Source organism: Convolutriloba macropyga, chromosome 1, assembly GCF_964194025.1.
Source record: "Convolutriloba macropyga chromosome 1, txConMacr16.3, whole genome shotgun sequence".
Lineage (NCBI taxonomy): Eukaryota > Metazoa > Xenacoelomorpha > Acoela > Convolutidae > Convolutriloba > Convolutriloba macropyga.
Genome location: NC_134468.1, coordinates 39,955,590 through 39,980,548, shown reverse-complemented (window position 1 = coordinate 39,980,548; position 24,959 = coordinate 39,955,590). Strand labels below are relative to the sequence as shown.

Here is a 24,959-nt window from a genome sequence, read left to right as displayed (position 1 = left end):
TATATAAATTTATATATATATATATATATATATATATATATATATATATACATATATATATATATATATATATATATATATATCAGTATTTTAAAGATTGAGAAAACTTGAAGAAGTCATGGTATTTCAATGTATAATTTTTTTTTTGAAAAACTGTGGAAGCGTATTTTGATGACTTGAGATGACAAAGTCCTTTCATCAATTTTCAAGATAATTAAATAAAAGGTTGGGCAATGCCAGGAACATTTGGATGCTTGTTAGTTGTTGCGAGAAGACATTAGAAACTTTGTTTTAACGATTAACAACAAAACGAAACATAATCTAAAAAATCTAGCTCTGTCCTGCTTGTTTTTTTTGAACGCAAATCATGTCGTGATAATTACCATTAAACAAGCTAATCTTGAAGCTAACAATTTTGTTTCATTTATTAAAGTTTGCCTACGCTTAATTTCAGCTGTGTTTTGAATCCATTCAGCTTTGTTCACCTATGATCAGTTTGTGTTGAATTGGAGGAAGATGTTAAGGCATCCTACATTGGGAAACAACGCTTGACGTTGAAAAAAATCGCTTAACAGGCCCAAAAATATCTAAGTCTTTTTTTAAAAAAATTATTACATGTTGCATTAATTCAATGCTTTTCAAAGATCTATCCTAAGATAAAATATGCTTGAATTTTTTAGAATTTATGGTAAATTCCTCAACTCTGCCAGTAAACTGAGTGTCTCTAAGCATTCTCTAAATCACTTTTGCTAAATAAATGTATTCCGGATTCTGCATTTGCAATGTATATATTCGATAATTTCTCAAATTTTGCCACTTTTACTGACGGTCATAAAACCAAACTCAAAGTAACCATTAGAAAGCTTCGTCTAACGTGTGAAAGGATTAAATGTTGCGATGGAAAATTGATAGCAAATATTTGCACTCAGTTTGTGAGCCCATTAATTACCTGTGCTCACTTAGGCTGCCTACAGTCGAAATCAGACGAAAACAACAAACCCTGTCCACCATTTGATACCTTGAAACTGATAGAAAATTCCCCAAATTTACTGCAAAGATCAATTCTGTTAATGCTTCTATAACTTATTAGATAATAGAGGAAACGAACCATATTAACTTCTAACTTTTATATACTTTTGTTTTGGCTGATAAATTTTTATTTCATAATTTTTATTAATAGTTGACATGGTAATAAAAAACTATCGATAAATGCCGAAAACATGTGTGATTATAAAGTCTCAAATTAATTAAGCCTTTATGGTGTAAAACTATTAATCAGTAGGAAAATCAGTTCTCTTACTTCTATTACAGTTTTCATAGATTAACTCTCTTAACTATCGATCTGTCGTAATATTTCATAAGTTTAGTTCAACAGAAACGTCACAATTTTTGTCTATGTATCAAACAATAATGAACGATATTTTGAGATCTAGTTTTTCCTGAGTTTTACTCGCTGTTGTAAACTCATTTCACGTGTAGATTCCTTTTTGAAATATAGTTTACAGCCCTAATAATCTACATTTTTACCAAGTTTTGTTGGCCCGATTTCAGTCAGTAATCCGTTGGTAACAAGTGATTTATATTCCCTTATATAAAGATACTTCGTAAACCTCAGCTGTGTAATTCGGATTTGACCCTAATTTCAGGGTTTTATTCAAGCAAAAAGTAATTATTTCGTCAGCAAGTAAAGCTTCAGTTCAATTTTACGTTCTTGTTCAGATCAGTTATTATCTTATCTTAAACAGATTGAATATTCGGTTATATATGTTCCTTGTTTGAAAAGTTTGAGGCTTGGATTTTTTTCTTTGGCATTGGCTTTTGTTTACTTATTATTCACAAGTTTGTCTTAAATAAAAGAGCGACGCAACAAGTGTATTTTATTGACAATTGGGCCATTTTAAAGTTAAGAAAGTATATTTCAAAAAGCAACTTTAAAACTTGTATCAGACAATTGAATTTTCTTCTACCAGATTCAACTGTGTTTTATTTCCGATAAAATTTTCATAACCTGCGATTAACTGATTTATATCAACACCATTGAAGCAGCGCCTTATCTAACCTTATAGGTAAGCTAAAAGATCATTGTTGTGAAATTCAAACCGACTAATTTGAATGAGATGCGAAATCAAATCTAATTCAAAACAATGGATTGTTATTCTTAGAATATGTAAATATTATCAAAGGACATTCTCCTAATTCGAATTTTAGATCAAAATTGGTTTTTTCAAAACATTTTTTCTTAAAATTGAATCACCCTTAATGATCTCCCCAGAGTCATCTCTTTTATAAAATATTCAAAATATAGAGAATTAAATAGTTTTATTCTTCTTGCTAAATTGTTCTCCATCCTTGAAACAACAAAGAAACTGACAATGTGCGTCTGATTTAATTCAGATCATATTTGATCTAACACCTAAATTATAAGTAATCAAAAACTAGTTCTTGACCTATTTACTACCTACTATTTACTAAGGGAGACTCCGTAATGTGTGTTTACACATAATGTTCGGACCCCGTTCATCCATAAACAATAAAAATAAAAAAAATCAATATTTGAATAATAAAAATAGTCTTTTAGAACGGACAAAAATTTCAGTAAAACTTTAAGAAACAAACTTAAGAAACAAACTTAAAACAAATTAAATGACTGAACTCTCATTATGTGTTTGTCAAAAGTTATCAAGTGCAGTAATGCATCTATCTTATGTGTAAACTTTTCAATGGACAGCAGATACTCTTCTAAACTGAGATATATCCACTCAATCGCGAAGTAACGGTTCACAAGAAAATATCATAGAGGGTGTCTGTCCCTCTTTTTCACTCCTATTTATTTAACCCCCTATCAATTCACCCCGATTAATTTTTTAAAAACAAAATTGGGACTGTTGAATTAGTAAAAAAAATCACTTGGCCATGCCTCATGGGCCATGGCCACGTCTCAGCGACCCATGGGACTTGATATGAAACTATCACAACTGAACATGGGTTTGAGTTATCCGCTTAATTATGACAAAAGATGCCTTTAATGCCCACTGCTATCTGGCGGGACGAAATGGTATGGGGTTAAAATATTTTATCGGGGTGAAAAGAATTAGACCCCATTATCGAGGTTTGTCCATCTGCAGTCTTCAATTTTCAATAGTTGTCGAGTTACAGAAATGTTTGATTCTCTTTGTGAAAAAGGAACTAAGAAGAACATGACCAATAAGTCAGAATAAGGAATGTGTTCAGCCTCCATCTATACCTAATTATACTCTCTTTTAAAAAACATTATCTTAACTGCATTTAATATCAATAAACAAATATTTGAAAAAATAGAAAAACGAAAAATCCAAAGGCAAACCATTAACAAGAACTTCTAACACTTTTAATGCCTTTTTGCTATACAGATTTATAAGACGTTCGGAATCTAAGTCAGTAAAAATCTGAATATGAAATAAGTATAATTGAAAAAAAATGTGCTGCTAGTGTTTAGGTCAAAATAAAAACAATAACAATAATGAGTTAGGATTTTCATTTAGTTTTTATGAAAGTAAAATCAATCGTTTCAACATTTTTTTAAAACTAAAAGTTGCTTTGATCTTCTAGAACTGAATAACGTCATTTATTCAGTCTCTAAAAACTTTGAAGACCGGAAAAACATCAATAGGGGAAAAAACCAGAATAATCAACAAGAAAAGGGCACTTAATGAAAAAAATTTGAAGTTTTCTTCCTTATAAAGAAGAACAAATCAGGAAAAGAAAAAGACACTCTAGAAATTTAGCCAAATTTAGGACTAAGTCACCTACATTCTATCAATTTTTAATATGTTGCAAACAAACATATGCTGTCAAGGAATTGCAAAATCAGAAAGAAAAACCGAAAAACTTCACAAAATTTTTTCCTCAAACTCAAAATATGGAGCATAGCTGTACGTCTGTATGATTTCAAACCTGTTATATATATATATATATATATATATATATATATATATATATAAATATATATATATATATATATATATATATATATATATACATATATATTACATATATATATATATATATATATATATATATATATATACATGTAACAAACTTTCTTTCGCAACATGTAGTTTCAAACTTTCTTTCGGCTTTTTTAGGCCAATGGGAAGTCATTTTAAAGTTGTAACAAGGAAGCTTGGTAATCTGCGTTTGCACATAAAGTTCCGATCCCGCTCATCCACAATTTTGGCATAAAAGTCTACCAATTGAACAACCGATAGTATTTCAGTTTTTTTTTTCAAGTAATTATCAAAAACAATGTATGAACAAAAAAATCGCCTCCAATGCAAATGACTCAATGGAGTGACAAAAGTTGAATTAGGTTGATGAGAACAGCCATTATTAGGAAAGCAAGTCAAGACGGACAACAAAATCAAACAAAAACAACAAACATTAATTACATCCAAAATTTATGTCCGCTTTTTTTCTTAAGAGAATATATTAACAAGGTCAAAAAAGAGTCATATAAAAAAGAAAATAATCAAACTAACCTGTACTTCACCAGAAAGGATATGGGACCCCTCCATAATAAGTCTTGGCAACAATTAGACAAAAGGAACAAAGAAAAATTTTAAAAAATTGGCTTATAATTGTAAAAACAAATATTTTCAGAGTAATGAAAACCATTAGACAGAAATTGAAAAAAACCATTATGTTTGTGACCATAAAGGTTATTATAGGAAGGCGTTAAGAATTGTAATTATTCATTTTTTATTAGGTTTCGAAAAGAACAAATCGTGACGACAAACAAAAATTCAATTAAAACCTGCGAGAAAACGCTTCCGCAGACGTAGAGCCAAAATTTGCCCCTCATATATGTTCACATGAACCTTCGAACGCCAATAATATGTACGTGGTAATTGACATCTAATTAGTGATAATAGGTAACAAGTAGACCAAAAAAAGAAAAAAGTCAAAATTCAGTAATACTTTTGTAATTTTCGAAAACATTTATCTCAAAGTCATGAAAGCCATTAGACCGCAATTTAAAACTTCCAATATGTTAATGATTTCACACAATTTTATATAAGGGCATTCAGATTGTTATTTTTAAAGTTTGTATGCGGTTACAAAAAGAACAACAAATAGAGACAACAAACAAAAATTCATTTGAAAATTGCGAGAAAACGCTTCCGAAGTTGTAAACCCATATTTTGCCACCCTAAATATGTTCAATTGAGCCTTTCTCGAACCCCAATAAAGCATCATGCAGCCTCTAATTATTGGTAGTAGGTAACCAGGAGACAGAAACAGAGAATAAAGGGGCAAAAATAAGAAAAACTTTTGTACTGTTCGAAAAGAATTATTTTCAAAGTCATGAAAGCCAGTATCTTAAAAATAAACTGATCTGGTCAAATAAATAGTTTGGTCTCATTGTCCAAGGGATGAGCTGGAGATCTGCAATATTTACGAATTTGTCTTACATCTACAAAAAGATAATCAAATATAGACAATCAAAAATTACTCTACTTTTTTTTTTTGCAAAAAACCCGTGTTGTAGCCAGTAATGTGATTACGAGTTCTTTCAAAACATTAGGTTTATACACTTGCATTTCCCTTGCAAACACTAATGCAAACACTAATGTCATATGGGATCTGTAATTAGCGAGACCAGGTAACTTATACAAAAAAAGATTTAAAATGCGAAGGTAAAAATAGTTTTTTTTTGACAACAATTGTTTTCAAAGTCATGAAGCCATCAGCTATCTTTCCAAATCAGAATATTAGCTCGTTTTTTTCTCCGGAGAAAGCCAAAGAAACCTAATTTTATACAGGAGATACCATACAACTAAAAAACAAACTAAAAACGACAATTAAAGACAAATGTAAAAAGTTCAAATAAATTCTTCGAGAAAGGGGTGTCGAAGCCATTAAAACCATACTCTATCCCTTTAAAGACTTTATAAGTTCATTTATGCTTTTGAACACCAATAAGACAATTCTTTGAACTGTAAATAATATGAAAATGTGACAAAACGAGAAAAAAACGTGAAAAATGGGCAAAATGAATAAAAATATTTAAAAATTGTGAAAACAAGTTGTATCAAAGACAGAAAACCATAATACCTCGAGAAAGTTTAAATTTAAGTTCAGTGAATTGAAGATGAAGAAGAAACAATCTTTCTTTGCTGACACTAAGCAACAAGTTGATCAAATTAAAAGAAAAATTGTGTTAAGTTTCATTAAGCCACTGTTTATTCGCAAGACAAACATTTTTTAAAGTCAAAACAACCATAACTTTTCCAGTGAAGAAACAAAGTACATTATTCGGAACTGGTTAAGAAGCCAATTGAACGTATCAACAGTGAGCTTTCCTTTGAACTGTTCTCTTCTGTAATTAACATAAAAATTTGTTTTTTTTTAAAAAAAAGACCGACTGATTATAATCCGAATTTTTTTTCGATTTTAACGGTCTAAAATTTGACCAAAACCAGCCTTGCTATTGCTGCTTGTCCATTAAGAACACTTAGTTGTTTCGAATTAAATATATCTTGATAATTTGTTAGTTAAAAGAGTAAAAGTACTTGCAGCGTTTTTGATAATCATGGAGTAAAGTTAGCAAAAAAGGCAAATTTTTAATTCCAGACTACTCTCAATGGAAGTGGAAAAAAACTGGCTCTTTTTCCAAGGATTGTTTTAGATGTTTTTGGGTGTGTACTTCCAGTTTATTTAATCAAACTGGACTAAAGCAGCTTAGTTCGGGCATTTTTTGTTGAATTTTTGGAATTTTTAGCCAAAATCTTAGCCAAAAAAAATTGAGTCAAAACAGTCAGCAAATTTTTTTGACTCTCAACATAAAATCAACGGTAGTATTGCTAACAATTTTTACCTATTTTTACCAAAATTACAAAATTGACGAACTTCTTATCAATAATTCCTGAAAAGGTGAAGAAAAATTGGTCTAATGTTCACAAATCGGTCTAATATTCACAAAAGTTTAAACCATGATAACTCGCGTTAGAAACCGAAATTCAATCAAATCTTCTTAACTCCATACTCTACGCTAGACGGGCTTTTTATTGATACCACTCACAACTCTCTACGATTAATATATCGATCGGTCAAAATCGCAATTACTTGGTTTGCTCACGATTTTTATTTGATGTTTTTCGATAACGACTTTGATATTTTTTTGTTCCTAAATTTTAATTCAATTTAAATTCTATTAACTTTTACCTGTTGTTTTTGTTTATTTTTGTTTGTTTTATCAACTAGTTTTAATAACGACACATCTTTTTGGTTGCAACGAGACACAAATGAACCTAATTATTGGTTTGAGTTCATGGCTAGTGACTTTCATGTCTTTGAAACTACTCGTTCTCAAATGTTTTTAATGAAAATTTGAGTTTTGCAATCATTTGTTGTAATTTTTGTTGTTTCATTGTTCATTCTCATTAAAAAAAGGTCTGAAATAGTGCTTATAGGTGTCTTAATTGAATTGTCTTTGTTCAAAAACTATTTTTCCAAAAAGGTTTTTTATGACTATGAACTAGCTCTTTTTAAGAATTTTTCCTGAATTTTTCGAATTTTCTGTTCACTGTGTTGTCTTTTCTCTCACTCGTATTAATGAGAGGTTCATTTTGCTCCTGAGGATGGTTGATTTATTAGAACTAATTTTTCAGCTAATAACTTTTGTTTTTTCTGAACACGTTCCCAGAAAATCTGGTGAGTATATGAGTTTTCGTAGTATTTGTTGTAGTTATTACTGGTCTGGTCTTATAATCTCAATAATGGCATGTTTCGTTAGAAACTAATCAGGAACCAACGAAGCTAGTTAGTCACTTAAGTTTAGTGCTATCATTCATTTTTTGTTTTGTTTCTTATTGTTTTTGTTGTATTTTAATAGCTGAGTGTCAAAAACAACAGTTTAATTGGTCTTTTAAACCAGTGTAATTTTGATATCTTTAACTCTTAGCGTACGTTTTTTACTGAGGTAATGTTTGTCCTCAAAATGTTGGAATGAATTTGTGAATCATGCTTTCAATTGTAGTTCTATTGTCCTTTTTGAAGGGATTTGAACAACTAAAATGTATTTTATGACTTCTAAAGTTTTATGATAAACTTGATTAGGGATTTTGCATATAGTTTTGAGGTTCTCTTACTTTGATGCAACAGAATTTTAATGATATTCTGATTATTGCCGATTTATGTACTTTCATCTGTGTTTCTCGCTGTCTGACAGTGATTCCCACAAAGAGTCAAATTTTTTACAATGTGTTTTTAACTGTACTGATTGTTAAATAGCTAATTTTTAACACTGTTTTTGCGCCCATAGTGTCATGAACTTTTGTTATCTTTCTTATTTTAATATTGCTGTAGGACTTTTAGGCTGTCAATTCATTTGATAATTCATATATTTGGTTTGTTTTTGAGTACTTTTTTTTCAACCAGCTGGGTTTTCTGAAACAGGATCTTAAAATCAATCCGCAAGCGTTGAAAACTTGATTCTCGTCTAGTGTTGAACAGAATCGAAGAGCAGAGAGAGAGAGAGAGAGAGAGAGAGAGAGAGAGAGAGAGAGAGAGAGAGAGAGAGAGAAAAGAGAAAACAGGAGTGGTGGTTTTGTTCATATCGATTTTAAAGTCATACGAGAACAATTGTGTACAAAATTGGCTCTTATTGAGCAAATTGGTTTGATAGCGCGCGACTCTTTCAAATGAGTTTAACGGTTTTGCTCACAACCTTTTGCAATGAAGCAAATATTTGAACTCAAAACTGTAATTTTTGTCTAATTTGTGACCATCAGAAACAGATATTAAACTTTGAATTAATTTTGGATGTTTTTGACATCTTGCTACTTGAAGCACTTCTTTCACTGATTTGTATGCATGTTCTTAAATCATCAAAAGAAGAAATGTTTTTAGCTTCCTGGTACTTGAAAAAATTAGAAAGAGGAGAGTTTCCAAACAATTCAGTGAAATTTGTGATCGATATTGGCTTTTGAGTGGTGATATTCTGTGATGAATGATGAATCTGATATCGGAAGGAGTAGTTTCCCCAATTGTTTGTACCTTTGATTCAGATGAATTTTCATGCGTTTTTAACATAAAAACAAATGTCTGCACTCTATAAATGACAGTTGTCGGCCAAATTTGTACTTTTTGTTTTTATCACGGTCCTATCATTTAATGGTCCAGCAGACATGTCTTGTGGATGGCTCATGACGCATTGGTTTATTGCAATATAATTTTAGTCAGCAGTTTTTACTTTCTGCAACTTTGGAACTGTTTTTCCCATAAGTATAAGAAGCAAGTTTCCAGCAATGTTTTGTTGTTTTGTTCTTTTATCTTGTAGTCTCATTAACGACAAGTTTTAGCGGTTGCTAATGAAGAATAAATAAATCTCATTGTTCGCTTGAATTCATAGCACTCCAAGATTGACATCCTACTTTCAAAAAAAAATTTGGTCTCGAATGTTCTTTCTTTTGTTTTTCTGGTGGTTCTCGAAGAAAAAGTTTGTTATTGGCCTGCTATTCCGACGTAGTCCTAGTGCTTTTATTAGTTTCTGTTTTTAGTGAATGTGTTCATTGACTGAGATATTGTGTGTTTTCGAAACGTTCAAGCGAAATTGTAAGTCTTGTCTTTATTCGTCACGGATGGAGTAGTTTCCCCAATTGTTTGTACCTCTGATTCAGATGAATTTTCTTGCGTTTTTAAGATAAAAATAAATATCAGCACTCTTCAAATGACAGTGCGCGGTCAATTTGACCTAGGAGAATACCACGTTTGTAATCTTTTTTCTGTAAGTCTTTACTTGGTTGTGCATTTCTGAGCAGTCTCCTTCACCTCTTCGTTTTTTTCTGAGAGATTGATTAGGGCTAGGCTCTAACTGGGAGCTATCAAACCAAAAAATTTAGCATTTTTGTTCTTTTAGTGTATGTGGAAGTATGTGTCCATTGAGGTAAAGACATGTATTATAATAGTTGCAATTTGTCTATAGAATTGTCATAAAAATAGACCATGAAATGCAACTAAAGCACGTTCTCCGGTGATAACGTTGATGATGATGATAATATTTAAAGTGTTCGGCCGTAAACTTTCGCTGTGCCTCTTTTGGTGATTGATTTCGATACATTTTAAATAATTAACATAATTTACTTTATTATTACTTGTGGTTAATCAGTGGCGTTGAGCAATCAAACCCAACACTGTGGCTTCTGCAGTTGCCGCCCTTGACGATACTGACATGATTGCGGAAGTTTTCAAGGAACACATTTCTTTACCGTAGAATAAATTTGCGCTCAAATGAGAACCAAAAATACATTCTTTGAAAGGTACTTTTTCTTCGAAGGTATTTTCCCAATTACGGACCGGGCCCTAAGCAAACCCAGGCAACGATCCTCGTTAAAAATAATTATTAAGACAATAATCACACTTTGCCTTGTTTATCAATCATATAGATGAAGAAACTGTATGACGTTTAGTTTTATATCCATTAATGATCCTCGTTTAAGTTTTTGGAAAATGTTCAAAAAAACTTTAGATAATCATTTTAAAAACATTAATTTTGTTCAAAAGTTTAATATATACTTAAAAGAGTTGCTCATATATGACAAGAGTTTCCAGTTCTTCAATGTCGACACATCAATTGAATAATTTCACTGAACTTTTTTAAATTTTGTAACTCAAATGAGCTCCGTTCAAGTTTCCTTTTTAAAAACATGGTAAAGAAATACAATGCGGATAATGTGTATGTAATGATAGACCCTGTTAGCAATACACGGAGGGTCTGATGGAGACTGGATCGATAGACTCAACTACAAGATCACCTCTCTCGCTCTCATCATTCTCGCTGCACTTGTCAGTACAAAGCAGTATGTAGGTGAGCAATTTTATCACAGTTAAAAATTTTTTATCCGTTATTTCAAAGTTCCAATTCAAGTTGTTGCTTATAAGATTCATATTAAGCCTTATTAAAACAATCCTGTGGTCCTCAGAAATTATGCTCTCAAAGCTGGTTGACAGGAGGGTCAAACAAAGCTCGTTTTAATTGCTCAAAGATACAGATGAAAAGGAAGAAAAGAAAGAAAATTGAGCATGTTCAAGATCACTTGCAATATTGGCTATGATCAAATGCTCGCCTGCCATGCAAAAGCAGAGGAACAAAATATACGCTATTGTGAAGCACCAATTTTTTTGAGTAAATGAGTTGGAAAAAATGATTTTAAATACACAATGCACCAGATTAGTTGTTTTTTTTAATATTGAAACGCCTCAAACCTACAAATCCCATGTCAACCAAAAAAATGATTGGAAATGAAACGATATCTTTCATTTGCAAGCAATCTGTCGTACAGATTAGCAATCTGTAGATTGAGTTGATTCGCGGTGCCGATTTATTCAAACTTAGTGTTCCAAATTGTGGGTTAATTCGCGGAGCGAAATGACACTTAATTTTGATGCTTGTTGAATTTATATTCTGAATACAGAATTATTGTAGAATTGGTGGAGCGAAAGTTCGTTCTCTTTTTGAATGGGTATTTCGCTGATTGAAATACGCTTAAATTGTATCTTGTTTAAATTAAGGCTTTTTGCAGAGCGGAATCTAGTTTAAGAGAGAGGCAACTAAACTGAATTCACAAAATGAGCAGAATGATTCCAATTTAAGATTAACTAAAACTGACCAACAATTTGTTCACGAAACTACATTTCCAATTGCGGCAACTTAAAATCATGATGAGACAACATGAACAGACAAAAGATATCATACACGGGATGTAAACAAAATTAAAATTGTGAAAACAAAAGATTTGATCCTCAGAACAAGAACTAAATGATGAATGAAATAATGGTAAATGAAAATGAACTAAATTGATTTAAATTAAAATGAACTTGATTAGCTGCACCAAATCAACAGCCCCCAGACTAGCATGTACTATTGTACCACATTTCCCCTTTGACAAAAATAAATGACAAAGTTATTTATCAGAAAATTAATAACATATGTACTGGTTAAATAATTAATACTATAATGTTTTGAATCAGAGTTGTTTCGTTTTTTAAATGTCAACAGTTTTTGGTTAAGTTTTAGTCGCTATCACTTTCATAATATCTTTCGGCTTCGCCGACTGTCATCGCTGATTCTGGTCCTTCGTAATTGGGCGAGACGTAGAATTGTGTAGGGTACGATTGTGTCGGTGAACTTGGGCCGACTGTAAAGTCAGATTCGCTTTGTTGGGTTTGGGCAGCGGCTGTCTGTATGGCGGAGATTATCGATTTGTTCTGGCATTGTTGTTGCTTGATGATTTGTCTCCTTTTGTTTCTCGCAATTACACCAGGACTGGATGTTGTAGGGGGACAAGTTTGTACTGATGTGACGGAATCATCTGATTCGGTAACCGAGGGTGTTGAACGTTTTCGTTTTAAAGGAATTAATGCAGCTGAGGCTTTTGTAGCGGCTTTACGTTTGGTTCTGCTAGGTGGCTCCGCTATAACAATTGACGTAGATGGCATCTCCATTGGCACCGCGAAATCACTTCTTATTTCGGCGGGTTGTTTTGGCGGTGCTGTTATTATCGATCTTTTTGGTTTAGTGGGCATTCGTACCCGAAGAGCGCGTATGACATTAGAATGTATAGAAGAAACTGTACTGACATCATCGGCTAATTTTCTGTGCTTCATGCGTTTTCCTCCCTCTAGCTTCTTCCTTAATTCTTTCGCGTGATGGCTGATCAGATCCTCGGTTGTTTTTCCTGTTGGTATCTTTGGTCGTCGATTTGCGTAGGCCTGTAGTTCGGTGTGACGTTCGGCTTTTGTACCAAATTTCGCTAAGTCTGAATTTCTGATAGTTACGTCTCTCTTTCCTGGTTGTTTAATGACTGAGGTGAATGTATTCGTTTTTACAACCGAAGATCCAGGCGCCAACACGTCGTATAAGCCATCGAGGCTTTTCTTTGATCGTTTCATACGCGGTCTCGTTTTCGCAAGTTTTACTTCTAATGAAGCTTCTGTGCGTGGTACTGATTGTCCAACGTTTGGGTGGGGAATCATTCTTGATTCCTTGTTCGGGTCCTCGTTTTTTTTTTGTCGCATCTTTGCTCAGCCTGTCTTTGTTCGTCTCAATTTCTGTGTCGCTGCGTCCGTCATTGTTCCAATTTTCATCAGCAATGAGTTCATCCCATCGGACAGTCTCCAAATCTAAATTTTTATTTAAAATATTTTTGTAGGTTAGACTTTTTGGGTCCGGTTTAGTCGTTATATTACTTAATGGAGTATTCGCCTTTCTACCAAAATGTGCCTCAAATGGCGATATATTAATAGTCTTTTGACGGCATATTCGGAGCTGATAAATTATTGAATTAATTGATGCTTTCACATTGAATTGATTTCGCGCCGCCGTTTTATTGCAAGCTAAGCGATTCTTGATTGTCTGTATTAGCCTTTCAACTAAGCCAATTGCTCTGTGATCGTGTATTGGAGCTTCGATTAACTGTATGTTATTTTAACTACAAAATGTTTTAACTTGTTGTCCCGTTTGGCATCGAGCTTGATCCAATTGTACGGGGTATACCGTGTAGCAAAACATATTCTTCAAGAAATTTCAAAATATTATCTGCATTAGCTCTATCAAATACTTCTGCTGTTGGGAATTTTAAAAATCGATCAATACATGCAAGAAAGTAAATCTCTTGATTTTTTCATTATAAATTGGCCCTCCAAAATCAGTTTGAATTTCTTCATTTGGAACTTTGCATAACTTTAATGGTGCCCATTTATTAGCAGGTATAATAGATGTTAAATTTTTACCAATCTTGACACAGGGGTTGCATTTTGCAGTTTTTGTAGCTATGTCCCTGTGCATATATGGCCACCACGCGTGAGTTGCCATATCGGTCATCCCTCATATTCCAGGATGAGTTGCGTGGATGGCGTCCTCGTATGCGTCTTTGATGGCATGGGGAAGGGCTATCCTGTCGTCGATGCATACACATCCATTCCTAACGTGTAGGTCTTTTTAGAAGGAATGTATATAGGGTGATATCTGCTTGCATCGGTCCTCATTTTTGGTCAGGATGCAATCTGGTATCTCTTTCAGAATCGCATCCTTGGTTGTAAGGCTAGCCATCAGGGAACTGGAAAAGATCTTTGAGAGAGCTAAATTGAAGGAGTCCAAATAAAGATCATCTACTGAAGGCGAAGTGACTGTTGTCGTATCAGTGGTAGGGGTGATTGGCGTCGCGGGTACTGCTTGCGTTGATGAAGGTCCTGCTTCGTCTTCAAATTGTACTCTTGAGGGCGTCGATTGTTTGACTTGCATCAAAGTTTCATCGTCGGAGTTTAATTGAGACATCATGTATACTTTATTGAATGTGTTTGCAATTCGTTGGAAATTGTTTAAATCGAGTAGCGACTGTTTGGTAGAACGATTCAAGGCAAAAAGCGAGCGAGGAATGTTAGCTGTCTCGATTTGAATATTGGAATTTAAGTTATTTGGTGTTAATTCGTTAATTCGTTAATTGAGTTATCATTATTCGTAATTGTAGAATATTATGGATTTTGCGGTGCGAATTCACTGCATAATTTGTTAGAGGAATTTGGATTATTTGAGGCTCGTTTTGTAAGCGGATTTTGCGCTGCGAAATCGACGTAATGTTCTGCATTTAATAAGAAGCGTTTCGCACCGCGTTTAATTACATTCAATTTTGCTACTATAAATTGCTCGTCATATGTAGATATATTAACGGCTTTTTGTTGCGGGTCGCGAGAGATATAACCCACTAATCCCATTTTTGAGCCGGGGAGATGAGCAATTGAAAAATCAAATGGTAGTAATCGATCTACCCAACGTGTCAATCGACTATTATAAGATTTGCTAGATCTGTTCTCTCTCATGATTGAGAGAAGAGCCCTATGATCAGTAATTACAGTAAAGGGTTTGCCGTATAAATAATATATAAAGTGTTCCACGGACCAGACAACACCCAAAAGTTCGAGCTCATTTATGCTATATCTGTCCTCAACCGAATTCAAGAATCGTGACGCGAATGCTACTGTATGCCAACCATTAGGTGTTCGTTGTTCTAATGCACATCCCAGACCTTTACGTGGAGCGTCGCATTTAATTCGTGTTTCTAATTCCGGATTAAAATGTTTGTTTTCGGTAGTTTTCGCAATTTGTTCTTTAATCAATGAGAACTGTTTTTCATGCTCATCTGTCCAGAGAAACTTTGTATTTTTCTTAAGCAGAGGTCGGAGTGTGTAGCATAGTTGTGACAAATTTTGAATGAATTTTCCTAAATGGTGTACTGAACCCATAAACGGTCAAAGTTTCTTAAGATTTGAAGGTGATGATAATTTTCCGATTGCATCCGTTTTGTTTGATAGTGGAGTTACACCTGATTGTGTAATATTATGTCCGAGCCATCCGATTTTTTCTTTTGCGAAGTGACATTTTGCAAGATTTATTCGGTGATTATCTTGATCTAGTTTTACTAGACATTTCCGTACTAAATCGAGATGTTTTTGTATTCCACCTCTGCTCACTATCAATATATCGTCCAAGAAACAGAAAGCATTATCCAGACCTGCGAGAGTGCAATCAATAGCTTTTTGGAATTCAGCTGGCCTATCCGTAAGACCGTAATATCCAGTTTTAAAGCGATATGTGCCAGTCATATCTCCGCTTACGATATTAAAGTTACAATGGCGGGCCGTATCACTGTGTAACTTTAGTTGACTATAAGCGTACTGCAAGTCAAGAGTTGTAAAATAAGCAGTCTCTTTTGGCGCCGTTGACAGTGTTTGTGAAATCGTTTGAATTAGCGAATCTATGTTTGGCATTTGATACTTGTTTTGTGAATAGCTTTATTTAGAATTTTGGAATCTAGTGCTATTTTGATTGACTGATCCTTTTTCACTGTAATGACTATTGGAGAGATAAAAAATTGATCAGAACAATTAGTCAGTTTTTCTATATTTCTTCATCGTTTAGCAATTTTTCAAGTTCAATTTTCACTTTCGGTTGAAGATGTATTGGCACTTTTCTTCCTTTTTGATGTATTACTCGATAACTTTTGTGAAATTTTGAGTTAACCGTGTGATGTTTAGATTTGCCGTTTCGTTAGATCAATTCTGGGAATTTTTTTGCTAACGACCTTTTAATCGCACAAGTTTGATCTATGTTTTTGACTTCTACATTCGGGCAAGGTTTTTGCGATATTATTATGCCTAATTGATCAAAAAGGTCTCGTCCGAGAATTGGTCGGAAACCATCAGCTGCGACCGTAATTTTTGCTTTCTGGATTTTCCAATCGTTGCATCGAACTGGCGTTTTCAAAGTGACTAGAGTTCTTACAATGTCATTAGAAAAAGACTTGGTTCTAATGGTTTTTTCTTTGGCCATTGTGATTGCGGACAGTTATAAATTATTTCTTTAGCAAGCGACATAATAATAATACTGCAACCGGAATCGAGAAGCAAATCACAATCTGTATTTCCGATCGTTATCATCATATTCTTCAGTGCTGCTTGCAGTGAATTAACATTTTCTACAGTCGCAACGTAATTGTCGTCCGAAGAATCATAGTCCGAATTAATTTGCTCGTTGTAATTTATATAATTAACGTTTTGACTTTCCTGACTTGAATTTTGATCTGTAGTTTCAACAGTTTCTATGTTATTAATACGATTATTTTGTTGTGTATTTCGTGCAGTGTTAAGTTTTCTTCGACATACCTTTGCGAAGTGGTTGAGCAAACCACAGTGATTACATTTCTTACCCATAGCCGGGCAAACCTGGCGATGCGTTGGTGTCCAAGACTGACCACAACCACGACATTGTCCAACTGATGCACGGTTCACTACTGTTCTGCCTGATTGATTTCCACGCACATTCGCGCCGCGAAATCGATTGAATGATTGTATTGCGTTTACTGTACTGCCAGTTGCACTGTTATTGGATGATATTCTCTGCTGGTTCTGGTGGCCCATTTCCATATTGACTGCAATACTGAGTGCTCATTCTGGGTCAACTGTCTCGCGGAGAAGTTCCCGTTGAATATCATCATCTAACATGTTTGTGATGAAGATGTCCCTGATGATTACCTCCTCACAATTTTCAAAATCACAGTTTTCAGCCAATTCTTTCAAGATGCTGTAGAATTCTTCTACTGTTTCGCATTTTTTTCTGCTTTCGAGAAAAGAACACATATCGATCGAATGTAATATTTCGCGGACGGATAAAGGCGATATCCATCATCTCCCAAAGTTTGAGGGTAGACAGGTCATAGATATTGTCATGAAGAAATTTTTGTGTTAGCAAACGTCTTCCCTCTGTACAAATGCTTAGGTATAGGAGAGACACACATTTTTGATCACAAAGATTCCATGGCCGTTCCCCGCATAGTACTCCCGCTTTTGTTAACTTTTTGTTGACATTTTAACTCCCATTGCAACTTCCATTGACTGTTTCGTATCTGACGGTCTCTCTCCGTTTCCATTGTTGAATCTTCAATTGCCGTTTTGTACTTTGGTTCCACTGGTAGTCGAACTGTCGTAGGTTTCGGTTGTAACAGCGTGTCCAATGTGATTTTCTCACGTGCGAGGATCGCAAGTTTGATCTGGATCCGCCATTTTTCCCATCTGATTGGTGGGTCCGACGTTGGACGTTCCCAAAATGGTTCTATCGACAGTGGTGTTTTTCGAGACTCTCGAGCTGACTGCGCCATGTCGTACAGATTAGCAATCTGTAGACTGAGTTGATTCGCGGTGCCGATTTATTCAAACTTAGTGTTCCAAATTGTGGTTTAACTCGCGGAGCGAAATGACACTTAATTTTGATGCTTGTTGAATTTATATTCTGAATACAGAATTATTGTAGAATTGGTGGAGCGAAAGTTCGTTAACTTTTTGAATGGGTATTTCGCTGATCGAAATACGCTTTATTTGTATCTTGTTTAAATTAAGGCTTTTTGCAGAGCGGAATCTAGTTTAAGAGAGAGACAACTAAATTAAATTCAGAAAATGAGCAGAATGATTCCAATTTAAGATTAACTAAAACTGATCAACAATTTGTTCACAATACTACATTTCCAATTGCGGCAACTTAAAATCACGAGACAACATGAAAAGACAAAAGATATCATACACGGGATGTAAACAAAATTAAAATTGTGAAAACATAAGGTTTGATCTTCAGAACAAGAACTAAATGATGAATGAAATAATGGTAAATGAAAATGAACTAATTTGATTTAAATTAAAATGAACTTGATTAGCTGCACCAAATCAATAGCCCCCAGACTAGCATGTACTATTGTACCACACAATCATTTATGAAGTATTGTTAAATTTTTTCCACCTCTTTCACCTCTTCTGATTGCTTGTTTTGCAACTGATTATGTGCTAGATAACCAGAAACTATTCATTCCAGCAATGTTAAAATGGGTCTCATAAATCATGCATTGAGTGATTTGGCCTCTTTCATCCATAGAAGAACTTGTGCTACATCTGGTGCTACTCTATATGAATTTTTTGGAGACTTTTGTGCAACACTTTTTCGAAAGATGAAAATAAATATCGAGTGCTTACAATAAATCACGCGGAGCAAAAATTGATTAAATGCAGTTTCAACAAAAAACACGATAGATAAGGAAACAAGATCTCTATTATGAGATGACTTTTTTGACCTCTGAGCAAAAAACGTTAATAGCGTTTATTAATCGTTGAACAAATTTCCTTCCACTTAACTGATAGTTTTAGTTTCAAAAAATATGGCAGCTGGTACGACGCACTTTTAAATAAAAATTGTGCGTTCATAGAAGTTGTACATATAGTCCCATTGCACTGTTAAATTTTAAAGGTCATTTTTTATTAATTGTAAACTCTTCTAGTTGATTAAGGGTCTGAAATTTTTCAGTAAACCAAAACATTTCTCTGAATTATTTAAACCTGTTCTCTCAAAGAAATACTAGAAAAACAAAAAGAAGTCTTCCGTTATGATTCCAATATATATTTTATCAGAGCCATTTACCGTTCGAACATTGAAAGATTGGATATTAAGCGACAATCTATCCGGCAATTATTATAAGGGAAATCATTCGGCAAAATTTTTCTACCAAAATTAATTGCTCATAGGCAAAAACGCGCAAAAGTTTTAAGATTGCATTTAATTGTACACACCAACGCAGAGAAAATATTTGAGAGATAACCAATTTTTGCTTTAGCATAGCCTAAGATATGTCAATTTTTAAACTGTCAAAAATAATTGAAAACAATAATCTTGAAATTGTTCCATCCAAAAAGACGTGTCGTATTTAATTTAAATTTTGTCAACTGATTATCTTAAGAGCAAAACCGGCAAGTGTAAATAACGATTGCCTTAGTCCATTTACAACAAGCATTGAAAAAACAGTAAATGTGCAAATCCATCAGAACATTGTCACAACTTTGACTCTTAACATTCTGCCAACAAAAAACTAATTACTATCACGTGTGATAAAAACGATCCCTCGAAAAAGTTTCTAATTTTTTTAAATAACATTCCCACAATTTTAAAGAAATTTCTGGAGAAACGCTTCCAAAACTTTGTACTGTTAAAAAACCTTCATAAATGCTGACATAGTTTTTTTTCCTCAAAAGCAAAAAAATTGGTTGAAGTTTTTTTGAAAATAAAGTTGTTAAAGTCTTTCAATAAAAGAGATTTTCAAATTTTTGAAATTTTTTTGTTTTCTGGAAGTGCGAATTTTACAGCTACAACACCAAAATTTCTTAAAAGTTGAAAAAACAAGAAATTTGCTTTCAAAAATGCCCGATGGTTTCCTGAGGCTACACCCACGCCTTTAAGAAAGTCTTTTCAATTTTTGACGCTATTTCAGAGATAAAATAATAGTTTTTTAAATTGTGGGTTTTTTATCTGAAATTTTGTGCAATTAAACTCTGATATAGTTAAGGAAATATTAATGTCCAAATTCCAGAACTGTAGAGTTGTTAATGTCTCCGCTTTAGCTATGTCTTCTCGAACTGTAATTCTTTAATTCCCTGAAATAAATTGCGCTGCAAGTTGCTGTTTTCCATTTTGTTGGGAAATTTTGAAAGTACTTTAAGACTTATTTTGTGTTTTTAATAGCAACTTGTACTTTTTTTTGACGCTCAGCTTCCAAAAAATAATATAGCAGAAATTCTTTTTTAGTGCATTGAAACTGCTTTTGGAAGATCTTTGGGAATTGTTTTTTTTTGGATCATAGTTGTACAATATTTTTAATTACCTAATTGAACTTTTTTCACGGGCTTTTACGTCTGAACTCTAAAAAGTTAAGGTAAATTTACCTTAACGGAATTCAGGTAAACTGTTGTTAAGGTAAAGTTATGGTAAAATTTACGTTAACTTTACCTTATCTTGAGTTAAAGTAGAAATTTACATTACCCTGTTAACGTAAAATTACCTTAAATTACCCGTAACTTTTTTTGGAAAAATCTTCAGTACATAGCTGTGTATTTTTAGTAAAATTACCAAACAAAATGTTGAGGTTTGCTTAACAAAAACAGACACGCCTCCAAAATTCTTCTTCGAGACGTAAAAACAGATGAACTAGACGAATTACGACGCTTATCTTGAAAGATCTTGCAACATTCTTGCAAATGACGCTAACTTTGCAAGAACCTTACAAGATCCTGCAAGATAGACGTAGAAAAATGTGGGCATTCATGGCCAGGCAAAGAACAGGACTAGCCTCGCGGCTGATATCGTTTTAAGCGTTTTTGTATTTCGGTTTAAATATTTTTCTCATTTTCCCGCAAAATTTTCATATTATCAGATTTAATCAAAATAATCAAATATTTTAGCTAGATTTTTAATAGTTGAAGTTATGTTCTATTAAGCAGGCAGATTCTCTGATTATGGAAAACTTGGTTTAATTTAGGTGACCCGATCAACTGTTGGTGTCCAGCCCACTTTACCAAGGACTGGGTGGACTACACAAACAACGTGTGCTGGATCTCTAACACGTACTACCTGGAGATGTCAATGCCAGTGGAGGAGGGAAAGGCAGAGAAGAGAGAGCACGAGGTCACCTATTACCAATGGATACCAATGATACTCTCAATACAGGTTTATTAATTATTCTCTTCTATCACCCGGGTCGAGGTGTCAAGGGGTAAAAATTGATAAAAAAGCATGTGGTGATAAGATTCGCGATTTTTAGTGCTTAATGCGGTAAAAAAAAGTATTCACCGTTAAATACGCAAATATCTAAAAAAATTCACCGATTATCTTCCCCGCATTCAGCATTGTAATAAAATAATGCAAGAGTAGCAGTGAATGCTGTGAAAACGAATGCTGTGGAAACAAATTTAGCTCTAATAGCGCTAAAAATAGCAAACCTTACAAAATTTTTACCGCTAATTGTGCGCAACTTTTAATCGCGTCAATCTTCTAATAAAGATAGGTACGAATTGAATTGAATGCGATCAAAGAAAATCTTTAAAAAAGTCGTTTTTTCTTAAATCCTTGCAGCAAACCTGGACATTCTAGGCATAACAGGTACCAGTTTTTCGTTAGGATCCATCATACGAAATGCATATATTGATATCGGATCTCAATGCATTATACCTTTACAGCCGAAAGCTGCTGAAGTATTTGAAACTTTAACTCATTCAGCCAATTTACAGCATATTTCTTACATTGTTCAACGCTGTCAACTTATTTCCCCCACAATTATGCACTCAAAAGGCGTTAATAATTGGACCCGGATAAAAATTCGGCAATTATTCTTATGACAACCAAAGACTCGTTGTATTCAGGCATTGTTATTCTACGGCCCCCGGCTGATTTGGCGTAGGTGCTACCAGGCCACAGGAATAGACATAGATGGCCTGGTCATCTCTCTCAGCAACTTCGACACCATCGTCACTCCAGACAGCAGAGAGAAAATGTTCCTCTTTCTCGCAAAGTTAGTCAATCAAAATTGTTCACACATTATACATTTTACATAGAGCCTGAACTGAAGTCCTTGGTCTTCAATACCTCTGATCAGACAATAGTCATCCATGATCAGCCAATAACCGTTCACAATGAGCCGATTAAACAGACTTTAACTAAGTGTAATAAGAGCGAGCCGCACACGCACTCAGATGCTCATCACTTAGTTTAAAGATCACTCCGAAATAAGCTCTGGCCGATTTGGTAATGCTCAAAGTTTAAAAGATAAAAAGATGTAATTGGTTGATATCCCAGGCTATGAGGTACCAGACAGACAACGATCCGCCGTCATGCCCCCTTATACGTCATTCTTCTTTGGTCTGGACATGTCGACTTTTGACGCCCACCCTCCCACAAAACTATATCCCCCTTATGGTATTTTTGGGTTGGGGCTATACGTTCGACCACTAAGCTGGTGGAGAAAGGGTGATAATTAGGCATAAGGCCCGACTTTTTTTCTAGCACCTCAAGCTGGGACCTATTGTATTTGTGACTTCCAATGTGTCCCAAAGTTGCATCTGTTACAGGTACATTGACAAGTACTTGACGAGTCAGCGAGATGGTAGGACGTCGTGTATAAACAGAGTGAAGTTCCAACTGTCTCGCTACCTCTTCATCTTCTGCAGTCACAGATATGGAAACATCCTCTCCACAATGTACCTCGCTATCAAAATGGGATACTGCATCAACATTGGTACTCTACAATTATACACATCATCTACTCGGATGACCTATGAAATTGTGCCTTGTATCGCGATTAAAATTGATTGATAAATGAAAACTATGCATAATGCAATCACACATTAATCACAGTTTTCAGGGTGCTGACGAAACCTCTTGCCCTGTTTCCCTTTAATGTGTGTTTTCAATTCATATATAATTCTCTTTTTAAATGTGTTTTTTTTTTGCTTTTTTTCTTTCAAAAATTTCTAAGGCCATCACAAGATAAAGGAGATTTTTGGCACTTCCAAGATTTTTTTTGCAGGTAAAACATTATCAATATTTGACAATTTTAAATTTGGATATTATTTCAAGCTTGTTTTTGTTTAATGCACTTCAATTTCATTGAAAAATGTCCTATGCATTTACAAGATGAGATTTTCAGCGTCTTCGAGTGTTATTTTGGCTTGCCCGTGTTTAGTGCTGCAAATGGCGTTTCTGAACCTGTGGATGGGCCCTGGATACTACATGTATGGAGTGCATGTAATGGGTGACATACTGAGACAGGTAGACTGGACTGGTACCTGGAGATTCCCTCGCATCACTCTATGCGACTTCGAAATACGGGCATTAGGTAGGAAGACATTCATTGATCATTATTAGTATTGCAGGATTGAGTTGTCCTAAATGGAGTTCAATCAGATTAGATAGCTTTAAAAAGAGGAGTTCCACAAGGTACTATCTTCTGTTGTTTAACATTTACGTGAACGACTTAGCAAAGATTGTAGAAGAAGATTGTATAGTCGTCCAGTATGCAGACGACATTTTCATTTTTACATCAAGCATTGATGAAATTCCATCGAAAACAAAGCTAGAACATAGCATCTCAAAAACCGTCGATTTCGTTGCCAAGTCCCAGTTGATGGTGAACACACAAAAAACAGTATATAGTATTCAGCGTCAAGAAAAGTTTCTCAAACAACATTTTGATGGTCGACAACGAAAAAATAGAAAATTCAACTGACGTAAAGTATCTTGGCATGACAGCAAACTAAAACTTGACGAAGAAGTGAAAATGATTTTTCAGAGAGCGACTTGAGGAATAAAAGTTTTGCGTAAATTAAATAACAGATTACCGGATTAGACAACAAAATTGTCTGCTAAATGCAATTGTAGTAAGTCACATACCCTATTCAGCTTTAATTGAGGCGTTGCAAAAAACGTTGATCACAACATTGGAAAAAGAATTAAATCTGAGAACTGAAATCTTTTTAAAACGAGAAAGTACGACCGGTTCACAAATCTCAAATTCGAAACAAAGTATTACAATTGTTTTCTCTTAAAGATTTGTTGAGCAAGTTTTCTTTGTCATTTACTCAGCAACAACAATCCAGATTATAAAAATGAATTTCTCACTACTATGTGCGCGACACCAGAGTTCAAAAAAAATCTCATATTTATTATAAAAACAGCATTTAGGTTTCAACTGATTCTTCTGTTGCACACGCCATTCCAGTTTATAATAGTCTGCAATCTCATTTCAGACATAAAAGCGTTATCAGAACTTGTTTAATAAAGAACTGAAAAAAGCCCTTTAGAAAAGAGTTTTTGAAGAATACTGAAGTAACTGATTTGCAAGATGTCACTGAAAACATTCAATTTGAATTCTAAATTACTTTGTAAATCTTCAACTTGAACGCTGAAGTTTGTGAAAATTGTCAGAATGATACATATTTAACTGTACCTTACCTCTTTCGCATTTGCATTTTTTTTTCATTTGTGTGTTAAAGAAATTGACGATAATTTTATAGTTTAAATTTAGCGTAAAATAGGATCAGATGACAACAAGGATTAATGATCAAACTATCGTGATTTTATACGTATACGATGCTTTTCAAATGTAATTGTAAATACTAGCTACAAATTATTACAAGACAGAACATGAAAGCTCGTATTAAGCATGAGGACTAATATTTTTTTACCCTTTCACAACTAGTTGAGTGCAAAAATAGAGTAAGAAACGAAAATTAGTTAAATACATTGACAAATTTTTTGCGCGACAATTTAAAATTCGACACCAAAAACTCAACTAGTTTATCAATTTCGACGAAGCAGGAAAAATTACATATATACAGTTTGCGTCAGATAATAACCAATCACAAGACCTATTGAGCAGGCCCAATACAAAATTAAACAGACCAATTGCTAGCTGTTTTTGAAAAATCCATTCTACCATTTTAAGGTGCTTTGTAGAATGAATTGGTGAATTTGCAGAAATAACCATTTTAATTTAATTTTGGAGCCACAGATTTTGCTGGGATAAAATGTTTTGAGATACATATTCCATGAGGAAATAAAA

The 24,959-nt window shown here is 33.9% G+C and overlaps 2 protein-coding genes across 2 annotated transcripts in view; both read left to right on the top strand.

Annotated features, from left to right (window-relative positions):
* LOC142339056 (uncharacterized) overlaps positions 1 to 10,225 on the top strand; it is a 187,277-nt gene extending 177,052 nt beyond the window's left edge. The window contains exon 3 of the transcript XR_012759009.1: positions 10,148 to 10,225. The gene's annotated coding sequence lies outside the window, so the exon portion shown is untranslated. The remainder of the gene's footprint in view (positions 1 to 10,147) is intronic.
* Positions 10,226 to 18,734: 8,509 nt separating this feature from the next.
* Positions 18,735 to 23,263, top strand: LOC142340440 (innexin unc-9-like). The gene is made up of 5 exons (XM_075391050.1): positions 18,735 to 18,744; positions 20,883 to 21,070; positions 21,763 to 21,911; positions 22,468 to 22,634; positions 23,082 to 23,263. Exons 1-5 carry the CDS (start codon positions 18,735 to 18,737, stop codon positions 23,261 to 23,263), a joined length of 696 nt encoding a protein of 231 aa, XP_075247165.1.
* The last annotated feature ends 1,696 nt before the right edge of the window (positions 23,264 to 24,959 follow it).

Excerpts from the sequence above, each read along its gene's own strand:
- LOC142340440 (XM_075391050.1), top strand. Across the intron at positions 21,071-21,762 it reads CAATGATACTCTCAATACAG|GCATTGTTATTCTACGGCCC; the intron begins GTTTATTAATTA and ends CGTTGTATTCAG. Across the intron at positions 21,912-22,467 it reads ATGTTCCTCTTTCTCGCAAA|GTACATTGACAAGTACTTGA; the intron begins GTTAGTCAATCA and ends CATCTGTTACAG.